The sequence below is a fragment of the Halichoerus grypus genome, chromosome 7, assembly GCF_964656455.1.
Source record: "Halichoerus grypus chromosome 7, mHalGry1.hap1.1, whole genome shotgun sequence".
Classification (NCBI taxonomy): Eukaryota; Metazoa; Chordata; class Mammalia; order Carnivora; family Phocidae; genus Halichoerus; species Halichoerus grypus.
In genome coordinates, this window is record NC_135718.1 from 95,945,912 (window position 1) to 95,970,566 (window position 24,655).

Below are 24,655 nucleotides of genomic sequence, written 5' to 3' on the forward strand. Positions count from 1 at the left end.
TCCGTCCCTCCATCCGCCCGCCCGCCCTGCCCTTCCGGCTGGAGCTCGCCGCCCAGCTCGGGTCCCCAGGCCGCCCGCGGCGCGGACACCGGCGGCGGGGCGGGCTGTGCGCCCGCGGGGGCCGGGACGCGAGGGCGGCCAGTGGGGCGGCCCGCGGGCCGGCCGCGCGGAGCGGGGCGCCCAGGAGCCCGCACCCCTGGCCGCCCGGCCCACGTGACCGCCCCTCCTCCCGCCTCCCAGTCGCGCGCACGGGCCGGCGTCTCGGCTCCCGCGCGCGCTCGGCGGGTCCCCGTGCCCGGGAGCAGAGGCGGCGGAGGGAGCGGGCCGGCCAGGCGGCGGGAAGGGGGGGGTGGGAGCGGGCGCGAGCGGCGGGCTGCCGGGGCCGCCTGTGCACGGTGGCGGTCGCCTGAGCCGCGCGGTTCCGCATCATCCGCCGAGTGTGATGAGGCTGCCCTGCCTCGCTGCTCCGCTTGCCGCCAGCTGACAGCGCCGGCACCCAGCCCCCCGCGAGGGCAGACGCCGCGGGGCCGTGACCTTGGCCGAGGAGGTAAATAAGGGGTGGTGGGAGCGGAGTAGGCGGCGCCATCTCGCGCGCCCCGCGCCCCCGCCCCGCACCCACCCTCGCTCGGCGCCCCGCCGCGCGGCCGCCCGGGGAGCCCCGCGCCCCGCGCCCCGGCCGGGCTGCGGGCGCCGCGCTCGCCCAGGTCCGCGGTGCTGAAACTGCTTCCTTTTGAACCGCCGGGAGAGCCCGGCGGCGGGAGCTGGGGCTCGCTGGTTTGCTCCTCTTGGGCTGGTTGCTGTCAGGTTCCTGCAGCCAGGCTGCTACCCACGGCGACCCAGGTGGTTGCCCGAAGGGTCGACTCCCACCAGCTCCTGTGGCCGGGACGGATTCTGGTGCCTTCTGGCAAAGACTGGGCAGGGTTCCGTCCTGACTTCCGAAGTGGAGTGGAGCGGAGGGGGGACCCAGTGGCGGGCAGTGCGGGCAGGTGGAAGTGGGCGAAGCTCCTCCGGCTCCGTGTGGGAGACCCGGGGGAGTGAAGGGAGAATGCCGCCGGAATGGGCCTGTCTGAGGCGCTGCCTGTGGGGAAAGTAGCCAGATACCTGGGAGCGAGTGTGCTGCCACAGGGTGCTGCCTTTCCGCCCTTTTGGGAAAACATCATCGAGTCGAGATGCAAGTATTGGGAGACAAGACAACTCTGGAGCGCAGAAATGGTGACCGTGGGTTTTTTAGGGGAGCATCAAATACTTTTTACAATGAGTATCCAGAAGATCAAGTCAGTTAAAACCATAGCCAAATGAATATTCTAACTAAAAGATTGTCATTTCTTACAACTCCCTGAGGGTACTGTAGGTGTAAATACAGTTTTTTTTTTTTTTTTAAATCGATTTCTGTGCCGCTTCCTCCAGCCAGCCCCGACATGTAAGTATGTGCCATGTGGGGTGGGTGCTGTGGATTATGAAGAGGATTCAAGTCACACACCCCCCCTCTACCCCCCACCCCCCACCCCCGCCTTGAGCACCGCCATTCGCACCTGACTGAAGTCTCCCTAACCCTTTGCAGCGCGCAGACCGGTAATTCCAGTATCTGAGAGCGGACCAAGTGTGGGGTGACATGGCCCAGGGGAATAATTACGGGCAGACTAGCAACGGGGTGGCAGACGAGTCACCCAACATGCTGGTGTACAGAAAGGTAAGAATTTCTTCAGTTTCTTGGAGAAAGGGAAAGTTTTGGCTTCCTTGATTTTGTTTCCCCCCCCCCCAGGGGAGAGTGTATATCAATTTTGTGGCCTCGTGGATTTCCAAATTGCCAAATGCTGCACACTGTACTTGAAGATAATCTGGTGTTCTCACTCTGTAGACGCACAATGAAGTAAATGAGGCCAGCCATGCTCTGCCCACTCCTTTCCCTGATGATTTCACATAGATTAATCTGCAATCAGCAATATCAGCAAGTTTGGGCATCCCACATATTTTGTTATACATGTGATTTTATAACATCCGTAATAGTTTTTAGAAGCTTTTTCATATATTCCCCCTAAGCATTTGTGTTGTAAGGATTATGTAAATGTATAACATGTTATACGCTTTGCAGTTCCGTGACAAAAGTGAATGTGCCTGTGAATCTATGGTTGGTTTATTAAAGATTGTACTTGTGACTCTTGTGACTAAACAATTCTTTTTTTTTTTTTTTTTTTTTGGTCTTAGCCTAAATTTTTACTTTGGGTTATTTTTATGATTTTGTTTATGGGTATTTTAGTGCCATATGACGATTAAATAAACCTTTATATTCAGAGTTTTTTTTTCCCCCACAAACTGATCTGACGGTTTTATACATTTTATACCAATGCTATCAGCAACAAACTTCTAGACACCGAGCTACCATAATACAGATGCATTTGAATATTGTGTGTGCTTTAGAGTGGTTGCTTAGGTAACTTCATTCTGGTCACAACCAACAATAGTACTAAAATTAAGGAAGCAGTATTCTTTATTTAACTTCTGTACCAATCATTTCTATTGCATTTTATGCTGGGGTTATTTTTTTTTAGCATATTATCTGTAGTGCTTATTGGGCAAGATTTCTTTAGTTAATGTTAGCAGTGACAAAAAGGAAATCATAGCTTGGAATCAAGAAAATTGTTAAAGGTCTAATTAGCATGAGCCCACTGAGGAGTCTGGGATAGTTTCTCTGTGTTCTTTCATGAATACAGCTGAAAAGCTGTATGCTACCTTGACCTGTACTAAATCGAAACTCTCCTGCTATGTGGGCCAAAATCATTAAGAGGTGGTGGTGAATATGTGTTTGAGGGAATATTGTTATTGCTTTAATGTGAAGGTTCATGGGCATCCTGACACAATGTTAGCGTTTTTTTTCTCTACCCTTACAGACAGTACTGTTTTATGTGTCTGGGACAACACAGTATGATAGGAAATAAAAATTGGAGATTAGTTGCCTATTTTAGACTTAAAGCATCCCAACTGGATAAATTAAGAACATAATCCACTTGAGCCTAAATTATTACTATTGTATTTCTACATCAGTTGAAAAAACTGGATATTTGCCACCCATTCTATATAGAGTTTGTTCTGAGAAGGCTATTTGGAGGGCAGTTATGTGTTTTTAAATAAGTTATAATGTTTTCATTGCTTGGTATTCTTTTAATATTATAGTATGCAAGAGGTGGCAGTTGTAAATTCTGTACATTGCATGTGGAGAGCTGGACTTTTGGATGTAAAACTACAGTAGTTAGCTACTTTTGTTCAAACACTATATTCTTTTTCTGGTTCCTTATAGAAGACGAGGGCTATGTTGATCAGACACCTAATGCTTATCTTGATTAGAAATAAACTTAGTATGACTGAATCAGTGTTTCTCATTTAGTCAATTATTATGAGAATAAATGAAAAAAATGAGGCTAGGAGCTTTAGAAATAGCTATTAGATTATAGAGTGTACCCGAATTCTTATTGCTCATTTTGAATTTATGCTGTAAATTGTTGTATGACACCAAGTTGTTGCTAGTGCTACTTGTAAGTTAACAGACTATGGCTTCAGGGAGGAAGTATGATGCCTCATTCTTTTAAACATTATTATTTTGTTGGTTAAGCTTGGAACTGCTTGTGCTACTTATTTTGCCCTCCTTTTATTAGCTCTTTGTTTCATATTAATGACACAATTTATTTTTAGAAAATATTTCTCTGAAAACTCGTTATTAGAAAAAATAACTCAGTTCAGTAATTTGTACTCATAATACATAACTATGGATTGCCTACCTATTCTTTTATTCTTTGAGCACATATATTTTGTGTTTGTGATATAAAGAATAATGTTTAAATAGCAGATAATTTATATAATGAAAGGCACATCAAAGTGGCCCATGTCTGTCTGGAGTCATAGGGTCCAACATCACGGTTTCATGTGACCATTTTACCAGTTTCTTGTGTCTTCTGTGTTCTATGGGCTTTACATTTAATGTATTTTCCAAAGAGGCTAAATTTTAATGTGAAGAACACCAAAGTGTTTGGAGAGGGGCGTAGGACTACTATATGTTACTAGGACATTTCATCTGCTCTACCTGCTTAAAGGAAGAAGCACTATGTTACAAATGCTTATCAATTATGAAGTCAATCACAAGTTTAGAAAAGAACTTTGGGACCACAGAACATTGCTCAGTAGCAGTGCAGAGAGTGGATAAACTGCTGTTTTATCAGTTCACACCAGTTTTCTCCTTCTGCTTCACTGTTGCAACACCGTTCTTGGAAGCAGGTTCTAGGCTAGAAACATTCATAGTGTTCTCACCGTTTCCCCTCCCCCACAGGTCACCTCTTATTTAGTGTAAGGATTCTGGTGATTTACTCACATGGAAGATACGTATGTGCTGTTTCCATTTTGTCTGGGCAGGCTATGAATGACATGTAGCAACATTCCTGTGAATGAATAACAGGTAGTAACCCTTCCTGTGAGAGAGGGGAGACAGTGAATGGTTAGCAAAGTGGCACGCACAGAAAGGAGCTGGGATGCATGCCTTTCTCATGTTGGCAGCTGTCTCTCCTATTATGATTATCCTCATATGGATTATAGGAGTTCCTCCAAATGATAGGAAAATTCCAAGGGTCTCTTCCACGGAGAATTCTGTAGTGGTGTTATGGGAAAGTGCACAGTGTGTAGGACAATGATGCTCTAGGCCGAGTGAGTGCCACCATGGTGCAGGCTGGGGACAATGGTGATGCTGCCTCATGGTCAAGGTTGGGACCTGCAAGTCAGGCTGGGATGTTTGTGAGTTGCTATTTGGTTTAATGTGGGGGATCCCAGGTGGAAAGATGGGTGGAATACATAAAGGGGATTAAGAGATACAAACTTCCAATTATAAAATAAAAAAGTCACGAAGATGGAAAGCACAACATAGGGAATTTGGTCAATAATATTGTAATAATGTTGTATGGTGATACATGGTGATGACACTTAGTGTGGTGAGCACTGAGTAACGTATGGAATTGTTGTATCAGTATGTTGTAACCTGAAACTAACATAACATTGCAAGTTAATTATACCTCACTAGAAGAATTTTAAAAATGAAGGGTCTCTAGGCTTCATCTGATGTCATAGGTACACTTTAAAAATCCATATGGACAAAATATATGCCTTACCAATTTGTCAACTCATAATGCTGTTTTCTTTCATAAGCATGTGATTAAAGTTAGAGTGGTTATGCCATTTTATGTATTTGAGAAGACCTTTTTTAAAGGCTCATAAAATATGAGGCTTGGCTACATTTAATTTGGGGGGCTTTCGAGGCTCCCTTCAGACAGGCCTTAACTAGAAGGGAATTAGAAGTAATCACCTTCCTTAAGAAGAGACCCACTGAGCTCCAACTTGCCTTGGCTTTGGGCTAGCTTCTTGAAACATTTGTAGAGGTGACGGCTTAGAACTCAGTTTTGTTTAAATACCGTTCGCATTCTTGCTCTTTCCTGGGCAGAAGCCTCGCTCCGGGCGCGGCACTGGCTGCAGAGGGTGGCTGAGGGGACCAGGGGACCAGGAGACACATTCCAAGTTTGGTGTCTGGCCAGCATGCTGCCTACTAGACAGTATACATCACTTTTTGTCCAGCAGCTGACATTCCTGCATTTGAAAAACAAAATATCTAGGACACCTTGGGGCAGTATTTCACATTGGCTGGAATGCTGAGTTCTCACCAGCAAGAATGCTCAAAATGACCAATAATTTCTGGTATTACTGCAGCAACCATTTATGCTTCGACTGCTGGAAAAGAAAATCAAAGTGTTTTCCTTGTTCGCTACCTTAGTGGGATGAATGTGTTTTAGGTGGGAGCAAACCTGCGTGTCCGCCACACCTGTGCCCTCCCCTCCCCTCCCCATCCCTGCCTGCCCTCTCCTTTGTCCCGTGTTCCTCTCCTCTCTTCATCTCCCATGTACTCATACTCCTTCCAGTTGCTTTTTCCTTTTAATTTCTTCTTTTCAGAACAGACCTAAGCGTGAAGGTACGTTTTTCCTGAGATGGTGCTCTGTTTCGTCGTAAAGGAGAAAATGATGCCTTTTGGAGAAGAGAGCAGATTCCAGTCTGGTTTGAGTGCCTGTTATGCACATGCTCAGAGGGATCCTTTCAAACTTGGTCGCATATGTGCCATGGGGTCCAGTATGTTGCTGTGTATGTGGTGTGGCAAAACATTAGTCTTTAAGGACCCACTGCTCTGTTCTTGAAGAGCAAGAGGGGCCCACTGGCCTTTCCTGCAGAAGGGTGTGGTGGGAGCTGTCACCCCAGTAGGACAGTCACCCATTCTGATTGGCTTGACCTAGACCTTGCCTTTGAAAACTATTTGTGAAGTCCATCTGCTCCATGAGAGTACTCGTACCCATAAGAAAGGGGAGGGACTTGCTCCTTCTTTGGAAGAAATCAAGCCACTGATGTTCCTAGTCTCTTGGGGGGTGGGGAGGGAGTTAGCTGACATTTTCTCCATTAAGTCAGTGCCTCTGTCTCTTTAGGATTGTCCAATCTGGTCAGTCTTGAGGGTGTCAATATCCTCCCCCACCCCTTGAACTCCATTATAAAAAATAACCATTGACATTTTTGAACCTTACTTATCTTGGTCTTTCTGGGTTTAGGGTGCTGGTGAAGAATATTTATAACTGATAAGAAAAAGGCCCATGAGAAAAGAGAGGGATGTTTGCAAATAGGTCATCACAAAAGGCCTGGGCCTTTAAGCCCTCAGATTTCTCAGTTAGGGTCTTCGATGGGAGGCAGGGACCAGGAGACATGTCTTGCCATTGCTGAAAAATCCCAAAATGGAGTGTCTTCTATAAATTAGATTATTTGAAAGCACCTTTCTGGACTAAGGGAGAGTGTCTCCTGTAAAGATGAACTTAATCTGTCTGAATCAAATGCAGACCTATTTTCCCCTCAGTGACATAAATACTGACATGTGCCCTGAGATAGAATAGGACCGTCATCTGTGTTAGTTTTGCTGAGAAGCAGACATTTTATGAGTAATAATTCAGTGATGGATTTTGGATAATAATTAACTTGAGTTCAGAGCAGGAAAGCCTTGCACAGTTGAGCTTCTCCCTCACCCGTTCATTGTTGCTTGCCAGTACTATTTGTGGGATTAAGGATTTGTGGCCTGAATTTTATTTCCTTTATTTCCCACCTCCAACCACCCCAAATCTAATTGATCAGAAGAGAGTGCAGATGTAGGAAAGAGAAGCTATGTAGGGATTTTATTGCCTCCTAATAGCCTTTGTGGTTCTACTGAGTGATGGAAAACAGGGTATTTTTAGGTGGTGTGGGTGATGGAATGTGTTCACTGCAGAGAATATGGAAATATTTTGGATTTGGGTAGTTTGGTGACATAGTAAATGTTAAGTCTCCTTGAAAAACAGAATTGTGGGAAATAAGCAACACAGATACTTGGCCCCCACTCTCCCTCTCATAACAGTGAAAAGGAGGCATTGGAAGGTCAGAGTGACAGGGACTTCTGTCTTACAAAACACCAATCTAATTATAAAATAATTGTGAATGATAAAGTGGGTACCCGGTTCCTTAGGGAAAAAAAGGCCCACTTCTCTCTGCCATTTGCCCAAGGCAATATGAAGATTTAACATACCCTCTTTTCAATTCCCTTTGTCTAGTGTCTAATTCAATTAACAAAGGTCTCAGGACATTGGAACTCTAATATCATGAACTTGGTTCCAATTCCATTAAAATAGCCACCTGGTCTAGGCTGGAATATTTTGGCTGAAGAACCCGTCCAGAGAGATAAGTTGCTCTTCTGCCTTCTGAAAAAATATGGAGGAAAATGTCAGCTTTGTGACATTAGCTGGGTTCTTAAGAGTAAGTCTAGGAGCCATCTCATCTTTGTCCTTCCTGGGGATTAGCAAGTAAATGTTTTCTGAAGGAGCCAGTGTGCCGAAGTGGAAGTAGCATGTGCACTACAGATGTGTGGTCTTGGTTTTAAATCTTGGCTCTGCCATTGTTTGTACGGTTGTGGGTTAACTCCTTTTGCTTCAGTTTCCTTATCTATAAAATAATGAAAACCAAAAATGTTTCCTTCGTAGAGCCATTTGATGACAAAATGAGTTACCTAAGGAAGTGTCTTGTAGAGACCCTAACATATATTAGGTCATCAATCAATGTTATAACAACAATAATCAAAATTATTACTCCTATTTATTTAATTAAAATTATTAAACACCTTGTATGTGCCATGGGAACCACTATGTTGTTAAATTTTTTGATAAAGGGAAAAAGGTGAATATTTTCATGTCTTCCTGATAGCTAGGGAGGCAGATTCTGTAGAATGCTTTGGTAGTACCATTTTCATGACACTTACAATGTCCTTTCTAATATTATTTAGTCCTGTGTAGCTAGCTCCTCCCTTTTTTTTTTTTTTTTGGCTAGTTTCTACTTTTTAATAAGCTCTTTGAACTGTTATATATCTCTGAAGTCTGTACAGTTCCTTGGATATTATGTAAACTAAATAAAGCCTTTGAATCCAGGAATTTCAGAAGTGAAAGGGAACTTAGAATTTGTCCACTTTTTCGTTTTGCAGATGATGAAATTGAGGGTTAGAGAAGTAACACAATTTGTCTGCAGTCACACAGCTTGAATTCAGGTCTTTATTTGTCTTTTGATGGATTTCTCTTTTATTTAATTTAAAATTTTTTTTTTTTTTGTAAAACTGGGCTATTTTAATTTTTAAGATTTTTTTCATTTATTTTAGAGAGAGAGAGCACATGCCAGTGAGTGGGGTAAGGGGCAGAGGGAAAGAATCTCAAGCACACTGTGCGCTGATCACGGTACTGAGTGCGGAGCATGCCGTGGGCAGGACCCCGAGATCATGACCTGAATCGAAACCAAGAGTCCAATACTTAACCGACTAAACCACCCAGGCGCCCCTATTTTAATGTTTTTTACAATAGGATAAGTAGTTCTCTCTTTTTTTTTAATATTTTATTTATTTATTTGACAGAGAGAGACACAGTGAGAGAGGGAACACAAGCAGGGGGAGTGGGAGAAGCAGGCTTCCCGCGGAGCAGGGAGCCCGATGCGGGGCTCGATCCCAGGACCCTGGGATCATGACGTGAGCCGAAGGTAGACGCTTAACGACTGAGCCACCCAGGCGCCCCAGGATAAATAGTTCTCTTGATGACTGTAAGTATGTAAGGCTGTTTGGTGATATTCAGAACCACCACAGTAATGGTGGTTTTCCTGATTGGTGTGTAGTCTGCAGTAATTGTAAGGAGTTCCTTGTCTCAAACTGCTATCAAACCAGCAAGACTGCATTCCGGCATCCATCATTTTTAGTATTGTTGGTAACCTGGGCATCTTTTCCCCAAATAACCTTGCCTCCTTAGGACACAAGGCTCAACTCACTCATGTTCACCTCAAGGACAGTACCTTTGGTAGTAACACCCAAAGTTGCGTATAGTGGGGATGAGGGATTCTCTTTTACACCCAGCACTGGCAGGCAAAAGGTGGCTTTCAATTCAGGATGTGTTACATGGGCCTTTTTGACACATAATCCCATTGGCCTAATGAATTTTTCATATTTAGGTGGTTTCTGAGTAAAGCCATCTCCAAAAAAGCAGACTTTAGTAACCATCCTCTTCAATGCTTTCTTCTTTCTCTTTCCTGTTTGAATAACTTTTAATACTTCTGTTTCTCCCTGGGCAGGAACTTTGGGCAAAGGAACTCCCACTTTCCTGCTTTCTCTTTTCCTTTTTGTTTAATCATATTGTAAAGTACTTTAGCTTGGGACAGTCCCTCCCTGTCCACTAGATATGCAGGTGCTGCTCCTTGTGGAGGCTTGCCATCATTCTTTTGTTTGGTGTTTCTCTTTTCATGCATCTTTTTTTTTTTTGGATTTTATTTATCTATTTGACAGAGGGAGAGAGCACGAGAGCACAAGGGGGAGTGGGAGAGGGAGAAGCAGCTCCCTGCTGAGCAGGGAGCCTGACTCTGGGCTGACCCTTCGGCTCAGGGTCCTAGGATCATGACCTGAGCGGAAGGCAGTCACCCAACTGACCGAGCCCCCCATGTGCCCTTCTTTTCATGCATCTTGATAGTTTCATTTGTATATTCTCAGCATGGCACTGTTTATGGTAGAGCTTAGCTTTCTGACCAGTCATCTTTTTTGCTTTCTTTGAATGTTCATGAGCCTCTTGATCTTCTTTCTCTTTTTCTCATGGTGATCCGAAGGATAGCCATAGCACTTCTGTGTGTAACTCAGTATATTCGTTTTGTGGCATGGTGATGGCCATGGAGCCGCCGGGTACAGCTGCTGGGATGCCAAGAAGCTCTCCGTTTTTGGGTTTCACAAACCTGCGAGCTGACTCCACGTACCCTGAGATGGGAAGGAGACAGTTCTAAAGTGACCAAGTCCAGATAAAGCGGGACACATGGGTTCTGAACTTCTGTTCTTCACGTTTTCTCTCTCTCTCTCTTTTAAAATAAATGCAGTAAGTCCTTGTGTTTGTAGTTGTAGATGGATTACTAGATTCCTTTTCTCTTCCACTGTACTCTAGCTTTTGGTGCCCCAGGAATGATAAGGTAGGGAGCTAGGTCTGCCCCACTTTGGGAGTAGCTCTGTTCTTGATTGGATCCTGGCTGGAAATTCTAGGCGGATGAACACACAGCACGTGATGCTCTGTGGCAGGACTGTCCAATGGAACTTCCTACCATGGTGGAAATACCTTACATGGACTGTCTAATGCAGTAGCCACCAGCCACAGGGGGCAATGGAACCCTTGAAATGTGGCTATCCTGCACCTGAATTTTAAATTACGCTTAATTTTAAGTAATTTAAATTTAAATAGCCCCCTGTGGCTAATGATTGCTGTATTTGACAGTGTTAAGGAGTAAAGACCTTTCAGAAAACAGCATCAAACCCAAGAATATGCTATACCTACTCTGACACTTGGCACACGGTGCTTGCAACAAAATTGGGCTCAACAAATGATTTTTTAAGAGAATAAAATAGAAGTGAAGTTTTGAAGGCAGACAGTGGCCTGATAAGGAGATGGGAGATATTGGGATAAGTGGCATCAGCTGCCTACTTAGTTTATTTATTTATTTTCTCATCCTGTGAAAACTTTCAGTGTCTGGAGAGGGTGACCCTCCTAAGCTGAGAGGATAGTGGTTGTGGGTTATAGGGAACTGGGTTTCCCTATAAATGGAAGTGGTAATATCTAGGGAGCACTTCCCTTTGAAAATTTTCTTTCTTACACGTGTTTTGGAATTTGCTGCTCTTCATTGGCTCTTGATAACTTTGTTAAAAACTGTTTCATATGGTAAAAGTACAGTAAAAATTACCTAAATTGTTCAGTTATGGTACAATTCAAACAAATACAGCAGTGGAAAAAATGATAGAAAGGATGTGCTTGTGCCCATCCCATACAACAGTCATTAACCATGAGTAAATCTTGTTTCATTTATACTTCCTCACGGATGCTATCCCCCAGGTGATTGTTTTGAGGCAAATCTCAGAAAACCTGTCTTTTAAGACCTAAATTCCTTCATATGTGTATAGGGTACTTTTAAGGAAGATAAAGGTAAATGAAATGATAATTATTCTTTTATTCATCTTGAGTCCTCAGTATGATGGCACATCCTACTCCATGAGTTTTTTGTTTTTTAAATATTTGCTCAAATGGGTCTATCATTCTTTTTTTTTTTTATTGTGGTAAAATATATATAACAAAATTTACCATTTTAACCATTTTTAAGTGTGCAGTTCAGAGGCATTAAGTATGTTTACATTGTTGTATAACCATCACCACCCTCCATCTCCAGAGCTCTTTTCATCTTGCAAAACTGAAACTTGTACCTTAAATACCAATTTCCTATTCTTCTCTCCCAGCCCTGGCAACCACCTTACCACTTTATGGATGTGACTGCTCTTGGGACCTCATATAAATGGAATCGTAGCATATTTGTCCTTCTGTGACTGGCTTATTTCACTAGTATAATGTCCTCAAGGTTCATCCAAGTTCAGTTATGTGTCAGAAATTTCTTTCATTTTAAGGCTGAATAATACTCCATTGTATGGATAGATATCACATTTTGTTTACCCATCGTCTGTCGATGGGCACTTGAGTTACTTCTACCTTTGGCTATTGTGAATAATGCTGCAATGAACATGGGTGTACAAATATCTACTTGAGTCCCTGCTTTCAACCCCAGAATTAGAATTGCTGGAGCATACGGTAATTGTATTTTTAATTTTTTTTGAAGAGCCATCGTACTAATTTCCTTAGTGGCTGTACATTTTACATTTTCCAGTACACAGAGGTTCTAAGTTCTCCATATCCTCACCAACACTTGTTATTTTTGATAATAGTCATCCTAATGGTTATGAAGTAGTATCTCATTGTGATTTTGATTTGCATTTCCCTAATGACTGAGCATCTTTTCATGTACTTATTGGACATTTTTATATCTTCTTTGGAGAATCCATGAGCTTTCAAATACAGATTAGATTGTCCTCAGGAATGGTTTTGACCTATGAACTATATGACCATTTAGATTTCTGTCTAACCAAAATTCTGTTATTTTTGTTTGGAATTTAGCTTTTTAATAATGGGGAGATCTTTAAAGTTCTTTCTATTCTTAGCTTCCAGGTTTTTAGCAAGAGTGAAACCTCCATGATTGACCCTTTTAGGTGATGGTAGTGATGAAGCTTGATGAATAAAAAATAAATAAATAATAATACATTTAAAAATAAATGTTTTCTTTGTTTTGAGTCTGAAATAACCGCATTTAGCGTTGTTGCGATAGGACAGGAAGTCTCACATCTCTTAGAGAATCTTGTAAATGCTTTAAAGAATATCCCAGACCCTGTCAAAATTATAATATTTATTGTCTTTCTTTGGCTTTTATATAGTCTCCCCACACTTTTATTCCGAACACATTGTTTGGATAACAATAATGAATGTAGAGCATTCATTCTCTCCTGAAGGTAAGAAGACAGATGTATTCGTGATTATGACTAGAAAAGATAATTTCAGGTGGATCTCTCCTTCCATCTTAAATCTTGGCCTTATGCAGTTATTTATTTATTTTTAGAAACTTTCTTTTAATTTTAATGAAGTCTCAGTACAGGTCGTTTGGGCTGGGAGTTTTAATGACTTGAATCCAAAGCAGTTTATCTGTAGGAGGTGGGTTCTGACTCTCCCCGCTAACTAGCATTGTATTACATACGGCCTTAAAACTCAAGTGATATTCTTACTCTGAAAACTTATTTGAAGCGAATTAATTTATCTGTACCATATTGATTTGTTTGACTCAAAGCTCATTGTCACTTTATAAAACTGTGGTAAACCCCTCTGTCTTTGACATTTCTGCAGTAATAGCACTCTGTGTTTACGTGTAGGCACATGGCCACTGGAGTGATGGTCCCATTTTCTAGGCTCCTGAGAGGCCTGCTAGCCATGGCCATGTGATGCCTTCTGGCCAGTGAAGTGTAAACAGAAGAGATGTGCATAGTATCTGAGACATGCCCTTTAAAAAGAAAGATATACCTTTCTTTTTCTCTTTTCTCATTCTTGCTGGCTGGCATCCAGTCATCCTGGCCATGAAATGGAAGGTGACAGCAGTGGATGGCAGAACAACAAAAGGGAGTGAACTTGGGTCCCTGATCACTGTAGAGTCAGCACACTGACCTGACTTGCTTACGTAAACTTTTATGTTAGAGGAAAACTAACATGTATCTTCTTCTTCTGTTGTTTTTAAGATTTTATTTTTTTAAAGCAGTCTTAGGTTTACAACAAAATGGAGAGGAAGGTATAGAGATTTCCCAGTTACCCCCTGCCCCTACATAGAGTCCCCCATTATCGACATGATTCACCAGAGTGGTACATTTTTTTTACTGAGGATGAGCCTGCATTGACACATCATAATCACCCAGAGTCCACAGTTTACTGTAGGGTTCATTCTTGGTGTTGCACATTCTGTGGGTTTGGAGAAATACGTCATGACATGCATCTATCATTATTATATTGTACAAAGTTTTTTCATTGCCTTTCTTATCTTTAAGATTTTGCACTTATCTGTCACTTGCAACAAACCCAAATTCTAACCAATTCAGCAACTATATCCAGTGCCTTTTATTTTGCATCTGTAAGATGGTAATGGGGCTCAAGTTTTATTTGAAATATAAGTTTCTTGTTTTATTTTAAAATCTATTTGCTGTCTAGGAATAAATCTACTTTCTTTTAAACAATGTAATTGAGAAATTTGGACTTAGATTAATTATGCATATGGTTCACTTTAATTTAGCAAATGCTTATTGAACAATTATTAGGTGCAAGGTAATTTACTAGAAGTGTCAGAGGATAAAGAGTCAGTGATAACGATGATATGTTTTTTATCAGAGCACTTTACAGTGTCAAGATTGGAGGATCAACAGATTCACAAGTAATTTCCTACACACACACACACACACACACACACACACACCCTCATAATATTGACGGTGCAGTTACTCAGTTTTTAAAAATTCCTGTTTTCCGGGGCGCCTGGGTGGCTCAGTCGTTAAGCGTCTGCCTTTGGCTCAGGTCATGATCCCAGGGTCCTGGGATCGAGCTCCGCATCGGGCTCCCTGCTCGGCGGGAAGCCTGCTTCTCCCTCTCCCACTCCCCCTGTTTGTGTTCCCTCTCTCGCTGTCTCTCTCTCTGTCAAATAAATAATAAATAAAATCTTTAAAAAAAAATTAAAAAAAATAAAAATTCCTGTTTTCCTATAAGGAAACTGAGGCCTGGGAAGGTTATTTGCCCATGTCAAAAAAAAAATGTAAATGAAAACCATATTATTTATTTTACTGCAAATTAAATATGGCAAGGGTAAGAGGAAAAACTTTAAAAAATATTTGAACTCATTTCTTTACCCTAGAACTTGGTAAAGTTCATGCAGCAGATCCTACACAGAAGGTGCTCTTCTTGCAGTGTCTTTGTTTGCTTGGAAGTTTGGCTAATTAAAAATGGAATAATTTTATATAATAAAACAAAAGCTGCTTAAAGTTGTAGAGATAAGCCAGTACTGCATAGATTTATTTGAACCGACCCGTTAACCTTGTTTTATGTTTGGAAGCATTTTGTTGAGCATATTTGTGAAAACCAGTATGAACTGCCCACCTTGGTAGCATCTTTGGTAGAAATTGTTCAATCTTAACCATAGAAATGAGGTGCTGAGTTGAATTTTAGCAAAGAGTTAAGTAAGTGCAATGAGAATACTTTATCTGTAACCATTTATTCCACCAATCCAGGGTGCCTCAGTATATCAAAAATATCCACTCAACAAAGCAAAATATGGGCATTTCTGCTGTAGCACAATACAGTCCTTTAAAAAAAACCCACATTCTGCAAAAACACACATTATAAATAACTGCCATGTTAAGGGAAATATAATTGGAATAGATCACTCTAAACATTTTAACTACTCAAAACATTTACTGTTACAATTAAAATTTAACCAGAACAATAGCAATCTTAATAAAAGTAATAGCACAACTCTACTAGCCTGCTAACCTCTCTATAAATAAAGGAATCACACAGTATTACAGGACTTTACCTTTAAAAGGTAAAGGAGAAGGTAGCTCGATGGAGGAATGTAGAAGGAAGCATTGGGTCTGCCAAATTCGGAAAACAAGGACAGAGGGACATTAGCATCAGATTTTGCAGGTAGGGGAGCAGTGAGAGGCTTTGCACAAAATGGTCTGGGTCCTTCTCTAGTCTTTGCTTGTTTGTCTTGTACAAATATCTGAGAGAAATGTGCAGTAAACCCTTTTGAAACCTCGTGTGTAGCCAGGTTGAGCCAGGAGGAAGGGCAGGCCACGTGGGCAATGCTGCAATCTTTCATGGCTTGCTGCACCCGTGTGTATGTGTGTGTGTGTGTGCGCGCGCACGCACGTTTGCACACGCGGATGCTTTGGGTCCGGCTGCTGTATCATGATAGCACAAAATCCAGTGTGCTGAGAAGAATTGTGCATCAGCCGGTGGGGCTTCTATGTTGGACGGACAAATTTCCCCGATTTACCAATTGTGTGTGGGCTCATTCTTGTTCCAGAAACGCACTGTGCATAAAATACACCACCCATCAAAGGACCGTTGAGCCCCTCACTGTCGAACTGGGGAGGCCTGCCGAGTCAGGGCGAGAAACAAAATGAATGCATTTGTAATAAGGGTGGTACAAGGAAAGGAGGCAGAGGAAAGGAATGGGGCTAGAGCAGGTTTGAAGAGGGAAGGTGAATGTCTTGTGAACCTGCCATATGCTGAATTTGGTTTTGTTGGAGTTTCATAACAGCCCCATGAAGTGGGTAGTGTTCCCCCATTCTCCACGATGAGTTAATGAGGCCCAGAGAAGGCGAGGGTTCTGCTGAAGGCCACGTGGAAGGAAAATGGTGGTGTCAGGATTTGAAATCAAGTCTAGACAGGGCGATTCCCTACTGGATTGGAATATGGAACCTGAAGCCCATGTGTTGAAGGCAGAGGGCTCACCTGCTATGGCTTTGGGCACTTGAGGGAATCTTGTAAACTCTCTGAGCTTCTTTCCCCTCACATCCAGAGGTGCTAGGAACAGGCACTTTGGAGGATGATTGTGACAGTGATATATGATAAGACACGTGGAAGTGCTTTGCAAATGTTCAAACATTATGCAGCAATAAGGCGTTTTATTTTCCCTCCATGAAACTTTCAGCTCTTTGTATTAAAAATAGTTATAAATATCAGTGGTGTTTAAGATTGTAGGCTTAATGGTTTATATAGTCACAAGTGAAAAAGGAGAAAGAGAAGGGTTTCTGGGATGAGGCAAAGCTGTTTGGTTCCAAAGCAAAATCCGTCTGCGTATTAAGAAAGCTGAAGGAGGAACCATGGATTGCAGCTGCAGATGCCGTTGATGATTAACCACAAAACTAAACAGGTGGCATCTCACTGAATGCTGTCTAGGGGGTTGGCAGAGGCAAGAAGATTCTTGCCGGGATCCCTGTACTTTATTTAGAGATCATCTTCCTCCTTGTGTTCTCACTTCCGTCTCCTTCTTCCATCCATGTACAGACGTGGATGACTGAACACCTGAATTGATTGAGAATGTGTGGTGGGAGCATGCTCTGGGGAGTATTTTACAGGTTTTATAGAGAGTCTTACGGCAGTGAGGGTGCAGCTCAGGAGAGCGCAGGGCTGAGTGAAGCCTTTCCTTTCAATGCTCTAAGTTAGACGCTCTGTGTTACCTTTCTCAGTTCTACCTGGACATGTGGCTCTAAAGCTAATTTGATGTGCCTTTAAAATGTTTTGGTTTCTCTGCTCCTTAGATCGTTCTAGTAATGCCAGGACTGCCTAGCAAAAATGGTCTGGGATGAGAATACTGGTGCTAGTACTGATCTAAAAAATAGTCTTTTTATTCTTTTTCATTTACTTTATTTTTTGTATCTATGTGAGATGATGGATGTTAACTAAAGTAATTGTGGTCATTATTTATGTAAGTAAAGTCATTATACTGTATACCTTAAACATACACAGTGGCATATGTCAATTATTGCTCCATTAAAATGGCAAAAAGTTAAAAATTAAAAAAATGCCCTATAAGAAAGGTTGGATGCTAAAAAATGTGTAAAGAAGAAATAAAATCAATCATAATCCAATTACTTTAAGATAATAACTGTAAAATATCTGGTTAGTTATTATATATATGTGTGTGTGTGTGTGTGTGTGTGTGTGTAACTTTATACAAATATGGATATCAATGTAAATCCAGTAGTGGTACCCTGGAGTCAGCTTCGACTGGCTTGTGCACCTCTCCCTAAGTCTGCATTCAGTGATGGCAGGTTGGTAGACTGAAATCAGCCATGGTAGGAGTCCTAACAGCATGGGAATTAGCAAATGCTGTAAATCAGAGCTCCTTCACCCTTTTCTCCCTTCTTTTTATTTATTTTTAAATTTGTTTTTAGTTTTTCATTATGTTCAGTTAGCCAACATATAGTACATCATAAGTTTTTGTTGCAGTATTCAGTGATTCATTAGTTGCATATAACACCCAGTGCCCATCCTGACATGTGCCCTCCTTAATGCCCATCACCCACTTTTCTCCCTTCTTAACTGTTGTTAAACACTTACCAGCACATCACTGCATCACTGTGTATGTGTGTGTGTGTGTGTGTGTGCGCGCACTTTTTTTTTAATCTTTTGAGCTCTTTAATAACAGGATCTGGGTCTGATTTCGCCTTGTGTCCCTACAGAAATGAACACATCACCTGACAGATTTAGTGGACATTTAATAAGTGTCTGACAGATTAAGGATGGTATTAAGGAAGGAAGGGTTAGAATTGTGGTTCAGATTTTTACAACGGAGTCAGTACATTTGTTGACTAACATTTTTTAGTAAGTAGTTCTGTAAACCGAGACCAAAGGGATGGTTTTGCAGTTTGCTTTGTGTCACTTGTTGAATTAATAGCAATGACATTTGCTCTAATTCCAGGAGCATTAAGCAGCCGAGTAAGCCCCTGCAGAGTAGAAAGTGCATTGGATTAATCCGGAGTCCCTTGTCTCTTCTTGTCGTCACTAGCTGGTTGGCTTGGACAATCTGTCTGGGTCCTAATTCCTCAGTTTGTGCAACATGCATGTATTCTGCACATGTGGGAGGGGGATAGTTGACGAAAAGATGATTTCCAAGCAGTGCTAAGCTTTCGTGATATGTGTTAGGGTGCTAGAGTAACTTCTGTCTCCCCCCGGTAACCTGCGAGAGGTAGTTCATCTCCCGAGGTTATAACCCCCACTCCCGCCCCCTACCCCTTACAAGTGGGCTCAGTCTTCAGTTTCTCACTGCGCTCTTTCATTTTATTTCATTTAACCCTCCTTATTAGTGTGAAGATTGGAATAATCAATGTGCAGGAAATTAATTGCCCCGTGGATATCCTTTTTGATTGTTTGGAACATTAGACTGGCAGAACCCAGTGCCCCTGCCTGCTGATTGTTAATGACTCCTAATATGCCATGATTTAATAATGCTTGTGGAAATGTTTGCTTTCTTTTGTATCTGTGTATATTAAAGGGTCTTTGCATAACTCAGCTGATGATTCTTGAAGTGGTTTTATAGCTAGAACTACTGGTAGGGCCTTTTGACAAGACATGTCCGTTTTTATTGCAATTTCCTGTTTTATAAAAAATACAGAGTGGTCGGGGCACCTGGGTGGCTCAGTCATTAAACGTCTGCCTTTGGCTCAGGTCATGGTCCCAGGGTCCTGGGATTGAGCCCCGCATCGGGCTCCCTGCTCTGCGGGAAGCCTGCTTCTCCCTCTCCCACTCCCCTTGCTTGTGTTCCCTCTCTCACTGTGTCTCTCTCTGTCAAAAAATAAATAAAATCTTTAAAAAAAAATAGAGTGGTCATAGTGTTTGTTCAAAGGAAACAAAGATCCGTGGACTTTCTTATGCTACTTTAAAAAATCTACAGTTTGGAAGGAAAGTTGTGTCAGTTGAGTGAGTTCTGCTGTTTGGGGGCAATGCTCAGTTTGCCCCTCTCCACCAATTACCCTGTAATATACAAAAGAGCTTTTGACTCTAATACCCAGAGGGGCACCAGGGGCATATGTGTGGTAGGAGTGGCATTGATATTTTTAAAGCATTACATGGTCTAGAATGATCTTTATGACCCGGCTAGCCAACCTTGTGACTGAGGATGGATCCTGCTGTTTCAACCATTGCCCTTGCAATTGGTGGAAACCTTAATTACTCTTTAAAGGGAAAAGATTTTTAACTCTTCAGTTCACTGCTATCTTCATAATGTCCGTCTACAAGCTGAGAATTCAGAAAAGCTTTTATTTTTCTCATCTGTCATCTACTTATTCAAGATAAACATTTGATCTCTGGTTTACCTTTTCTTTTGAAGGCGTTAAAATACTTTCCAAAACTGTGTCTGCTTATTCTAGGTAAACATTTGATCTCTGGCGTACATTTTTTTTTTAAGGGATTAAAATACTTTTCAAAATATATATATTGTATGTATATAATGTGTATCACTGACTTATTCCACCAGTAGATTTCTGAGCAAGTTCCTTTGTGGTTATGGCTTTTATTTTGCTTAAACATTGCAGAGCCAAACAGTGTTCATGAGACCATAATATTATAATTGCTATTTATGTAGAACTTTCACAGAAACTTATCAAAACAGATAAATATCAAGGACTACTTTTTGTAGACCTAAGAAAGCTAAGTTACAACATAAAAAGAACATATTTTGTACTAATAAAGAGATCTAAAACTCCAACTGGCCTTTTAATAATCTTGTTAATGGATCATACTACCTGTGCAGGTAGTTTTGATATTCTTACACAAAATTGAGAAAATATAAAGTATTACTTCAAATCATTGCTAAATTATTGAGATTTAAAGAGTCAAATCATGATTATTAGGCATAGTAAAAGATTGCCATAGCCTAACCTTTAGGGACATTTCAAACTTTACAAAGTGCTTTTACAGATATCATTTCTTTGAAGCCCTCACCGGTATCCTGTGGGAGTTGTTATCCTTAGCGTGTAGGGCAGATGAGAAACCTCAGTCTTAGACTTAGCCAAGATTATAGATGTGGGGACACGAACTCAAGTTTTCTAATTCACAGAGTAGTTCCCATTCTCCCATTCCGAGTCTTTTCTCGTCCCCCAGCCCCTAGATGTTATTTTGAATATATCTGTTCTAATGGACTCCAAGTAAAGATTGGAAGGATCCAGATGAGACACATCCAGTTATCACTAGATTACCTGTGGCAAATTTTCACCTGTGAAGACACAGACTTTGGGAAGTTACTCTCATCTTAGTAACCTCATCTCACCAACTGAGAGTTTTTCTGTTAAAACCAGAGGTCTAGCAGGCCCTGAGAAGTAAATGGTGGAGAGCTGAGGGACGCAAATGAGTCCTGTAGTGGTCGATGCCTTTGAGGAGCACCTAGGTCTACCTCTTTGTTGACCTGCTTTGGAGATTCTTTCTAAGCTATAACTACTGAATTTCCTCTCTGTGAAAGATCCTTCAAAGCAAAATAAAACCTTGTGTTTGTTATCCTTTCCCCCAAGGTGGGGAGTGAACTGAGGCAGACAGGAGGGCATAGTCCCAGACATCACTGCTCACCATTTTGGAATGAATCTCCGTCCCTGGCGGGAGACCGTGAAAACTAAGACTGGTGGGGAAATGGCCTATCTATTGCATTCCTGTAATGTCAGACACCCTACTATATGGTTCAGAAGTTGAAATTTTAATTTTTTTCCTTGGTCCTATTCATGTCAATTTGCGGGGAGGATTCAGAGGCTTTATTTTATTGGCATTCCAACTAAACTCTCCAAGGAAGGTCAAGCCTTCAATAAATTTCTGTTTCTCATTAGCTTACAGATATGCAAATAGGAGAGTTACACCACAATCAAGTTTTGAAAACAGTTTGCACAATTAATTAGGTTTTCTCTAAAAGGAAAACATTTCACTGTCTTAGACATTTCCTAAGCAGAGTGTGAAGGGACCATGCACATTATCTAACTCACTCCTCCCTTCCCAGCTCCCCTCTGGGTGACCTCCATCAGTAGAAAGGAGTCCACTTCCTCAGGAGGAAGCCATGGTTGGACGCCGCAAACCATTATAAATTAGTTCCTTACATTAACATAAAATCTATTTTTCTGGCACTCTTTCCCGTGGTTCTCATTTACATTTCCAGATTTACATAGGATACCCAAGCCCTCTTTCACACAAGAGCGCTTTGTCTACACAAAAATAACAGTCATGGCTTCCCAAGCCTTCTCTTTTCCAGGATTAATGTTTCTGTTTCATCTAGCCCTGTCGCACATGATGTGGTTTGCAGATCCATTTCCCTACTTGTTGGTCTCCCCTGGAGAAGCTCTAACAGGCTGATGCCTCACTTAATTCCAACCCTGTGCTTACAGTTTTCATGACTGTGTCTCATATGATTACCTTTTAAAACCACTTGATATTTTTTGGAATAAATGTTTAAAAGTTAATCCCACAGACACGTCAGGACTGGAGTGGAGGCTGAGGGTGCAGCAGGTGGGAGGAAGATTCAGCATGAAAGTAACACCAGGACAGTTTTAGAAACTAAATTGCACTCTCAGTCCATTACAGTTTTAACCTTCCTGGGTCAACACAATTCTTCCTCCATCTGCTGAACTCCCCCCAGCATTTTATTGATGTTTCTCTTTGACATTGATCATTTTTCATCTCTGTATTACCATAAATCTTTCTCCTGTGTGTGAATGAATGAATAATTACCTTCTGATTCCCTAACTTAGGATATCTGAATATAAGCTGTATTGCTCATTTTGCTTCTTTTTAAACATTGCTGGTCACGCTTCTAGCTGCCAAGTAAAATTGCCCATGAATAGTTGTTTATTTACTTCTCTCCAGTTAGAGAGACTGTGGATTAGGTGAGACTAGTAAAAAACATGCAGAAGTAAAATAGCAGAAATGATTGCTAGATCCCAGATCTAAAACTTAGTCTCATAGAATGTATAAGGGAATAAGTAATAGTAATAATAATGACACTAATAAGAACATCAATAACAACATAATAGCTAAACTGCATTTTTCTTTACCAGGTAGGAGGCATTGTGCTAAGCACTTTACATATGCTATATAATTTAATCCTTAAACTAGTTAGAGATTTGAGAATTTAAGGAACATGCCAAGGCTAAGCTGCCTGTTGCAGAGCCAGGGATCAAACCCAGATTTTTTTTTTTTCAAGCTCATTCTCTCAACCATTGTTTTATAATGCGGTACATTCAGTAGATTGTCAGTAATGTTCATTAGCATACTTCCGCCCTCAAAAGGAAGCTAAGAGGTTCTGCAAACTTAGTGATGACTTTCAGTTCAATAAGCAAAAGCACAATGGGTAAGTGACTGGCTGAATATAATACCTTCCTTCTTAGATTAGACTCTCATTTTTTTAAAAAAGATTTATTTATTTATTAGTGTGTGAGCTGGGGGGGAAGGGCAGAGGCAGAGGAAGAGAGACAACCTTAAGCAGGCTCCCTAATGAGCAAGGAGCCCTACTATGTAGGGCCCAGTGCTGGGCTCCATCCCATGACCCTGGGATCATGACCTGAGATGAAATCAAGAGTTGGACATCTAACTGACCGAGCCACTGGACATTTAACCAACTGAGACTCTCTCATTTTTGATAGAGAGGATCTGAAGTGGGCAACAAAATAACATGTATATTTTAAATGTCTCTTTAGTTGTTTTTTGATATCTGCTGGAGGAAATAGTTAAGAAGAACAGAAGGAAAAATCCACTAAAGAAGAACACATTTAATATAGGAATCATGGAAAAGCCAAACTAAATAGAGATAAAATGATGGATTAATGAAAACATTTGCTGTGTGCCAAGAGAAACAAGGTTTAATTTTGCTTTGTATTGTGGAAGAATATGCCTCTAGATTCTGGGGTGAAATATAGTTTCCATAAGAAAATTCAACCACAGGGATGGCTTGACTAGTAGAGAGTACAGTGGAATGTCTGCTACCTCTTTCCTAGATATTATAATTCTCTTTTGCATGAATGTTTTCAACAGCTTTCTGTTTGATCAGCCCCCTTACCAATTTAGATCATATTGAGCCTGCAATCAGAGGAAGACTCTCGGTATTTTTCAGAGAAGCTGCTGTATAGCTGGACCCTCTTCAAGTTCTGCTTTGGTGTTTTGATTATTTAAACCCAAACCCTGGTTTTATGTTTAAATCTGTTTAATTACGTTTTCTTAAATGCCATTCAGCTTTCCACAATGTTGGATTTTTTAATGTGCCGGATTATATGGTACATTTCCTTTCACTCTTAGATATATGACATGTGTCACTTGGAGCTCATTGCATCAGAGGACAGAGCCACAAGGGCTCACTTTATTTTTTTTTTTAAAGATTTATTTATTTGACAGAGACAACGAGAGAGGGAACACAAGCAGGGGGAGTGGGAGAGGGAGAAGCAGGCTTCCCGCTGAGCAGGGAGCCTGATGCAGGGCACAGTCCCAGAGATCGTGACCTGAGCCCAAGGCAGATGCTAAACGACTGAGCCACCCAGGCGCCCTGAGGCCTCACTTTAGTTAGAAACTTGCCACCAACTTTTCATTGACTCATTAACCAATGTTCTATGGTGTACAGCTGTAAAATCTAATTTTAAAACATCATGTATCTTTTCTATCTACATCTCATCTTCAACTTTGTCAGATGTCTTGCAAGATCTCACTTAAGTTCTTAGAGCTAAGGAACATCTTCCTTTTATCTAGTTCCAAGGACAGAACCACATGGTCCAGCAATTAAGGACCCACGGGAACCTGCTCCTTAAGTGGTTATTGATGATTTTTAGCTACCTCATGCTCATTATGGAACAGTATTAAAGAGAGCATATGGTAGGCTGACATCACCAAGCCCTGTGTGGAAGATTAGCTCTGCATTGCATTATCACAACCATTAAGTCTCCTGTGAACTATTTTGCGTAGGATAATGTCGGAAGGAGACAGGTCTTTTGCCACTGGTGATGGGCATTCTGTCTGGGAAGACCTCCAAGCAGCCGTAACTGGGTTTTCAAACATGCGGACATTTAAAACCCCTTATGCAATGGAGTGCACTTTGCACAAACCTTTTGATCTTCATTGACAGAATGCTTTCCTCCCTTTTA

The 24,655-nt window shown here is 41.5% G+C and overlaps 1 protein-coding gene and 1 pseudogene across 6 annotated transcripts in view; one reads left to right on the forward strand and one right to left on the reverse strand.

Annotated features, from left to right (window-relative positions):
* Window positions 1–353: 353 nt before the first annotated feature.
* The window catches only part of RGS7 (regulator of G protein signaling 7), a 510,082-nt gene continuing 485,780 nt past the window's right edge, over window positions 354–24,655 (forward strand). For 2 of the 6 annotated variants that reach the window (XM_036070633.2, XM_036070635.2), the window contains exons 1-2: window positions 355–547; window positions 1,562–1,690. In XM_036070633.2, coding sequence (XP_035926526.1) covers window positions 1,613–1,690 — 78 coding nt within the window. In that variant the 5' untranslated portion in view covers window positions 355–547; window positions 1,562–1,612. Of the gene's footprint in view, window positions 548–969; window positions 1,421–1,559; window positions 1,691–24,655 lie in introns of those variants that run through there. The other 4 variants (XM_036070634.2, XM_036070631.2, XM_036070632.2 and 1 more) reach the window with 4 other exon arrangements.
* LOC118521838 (ribosome biogenesis protein NSA2 homolog) lies at window positions 9,188–10,262 on the reverse strand (annotated as a pseudogene).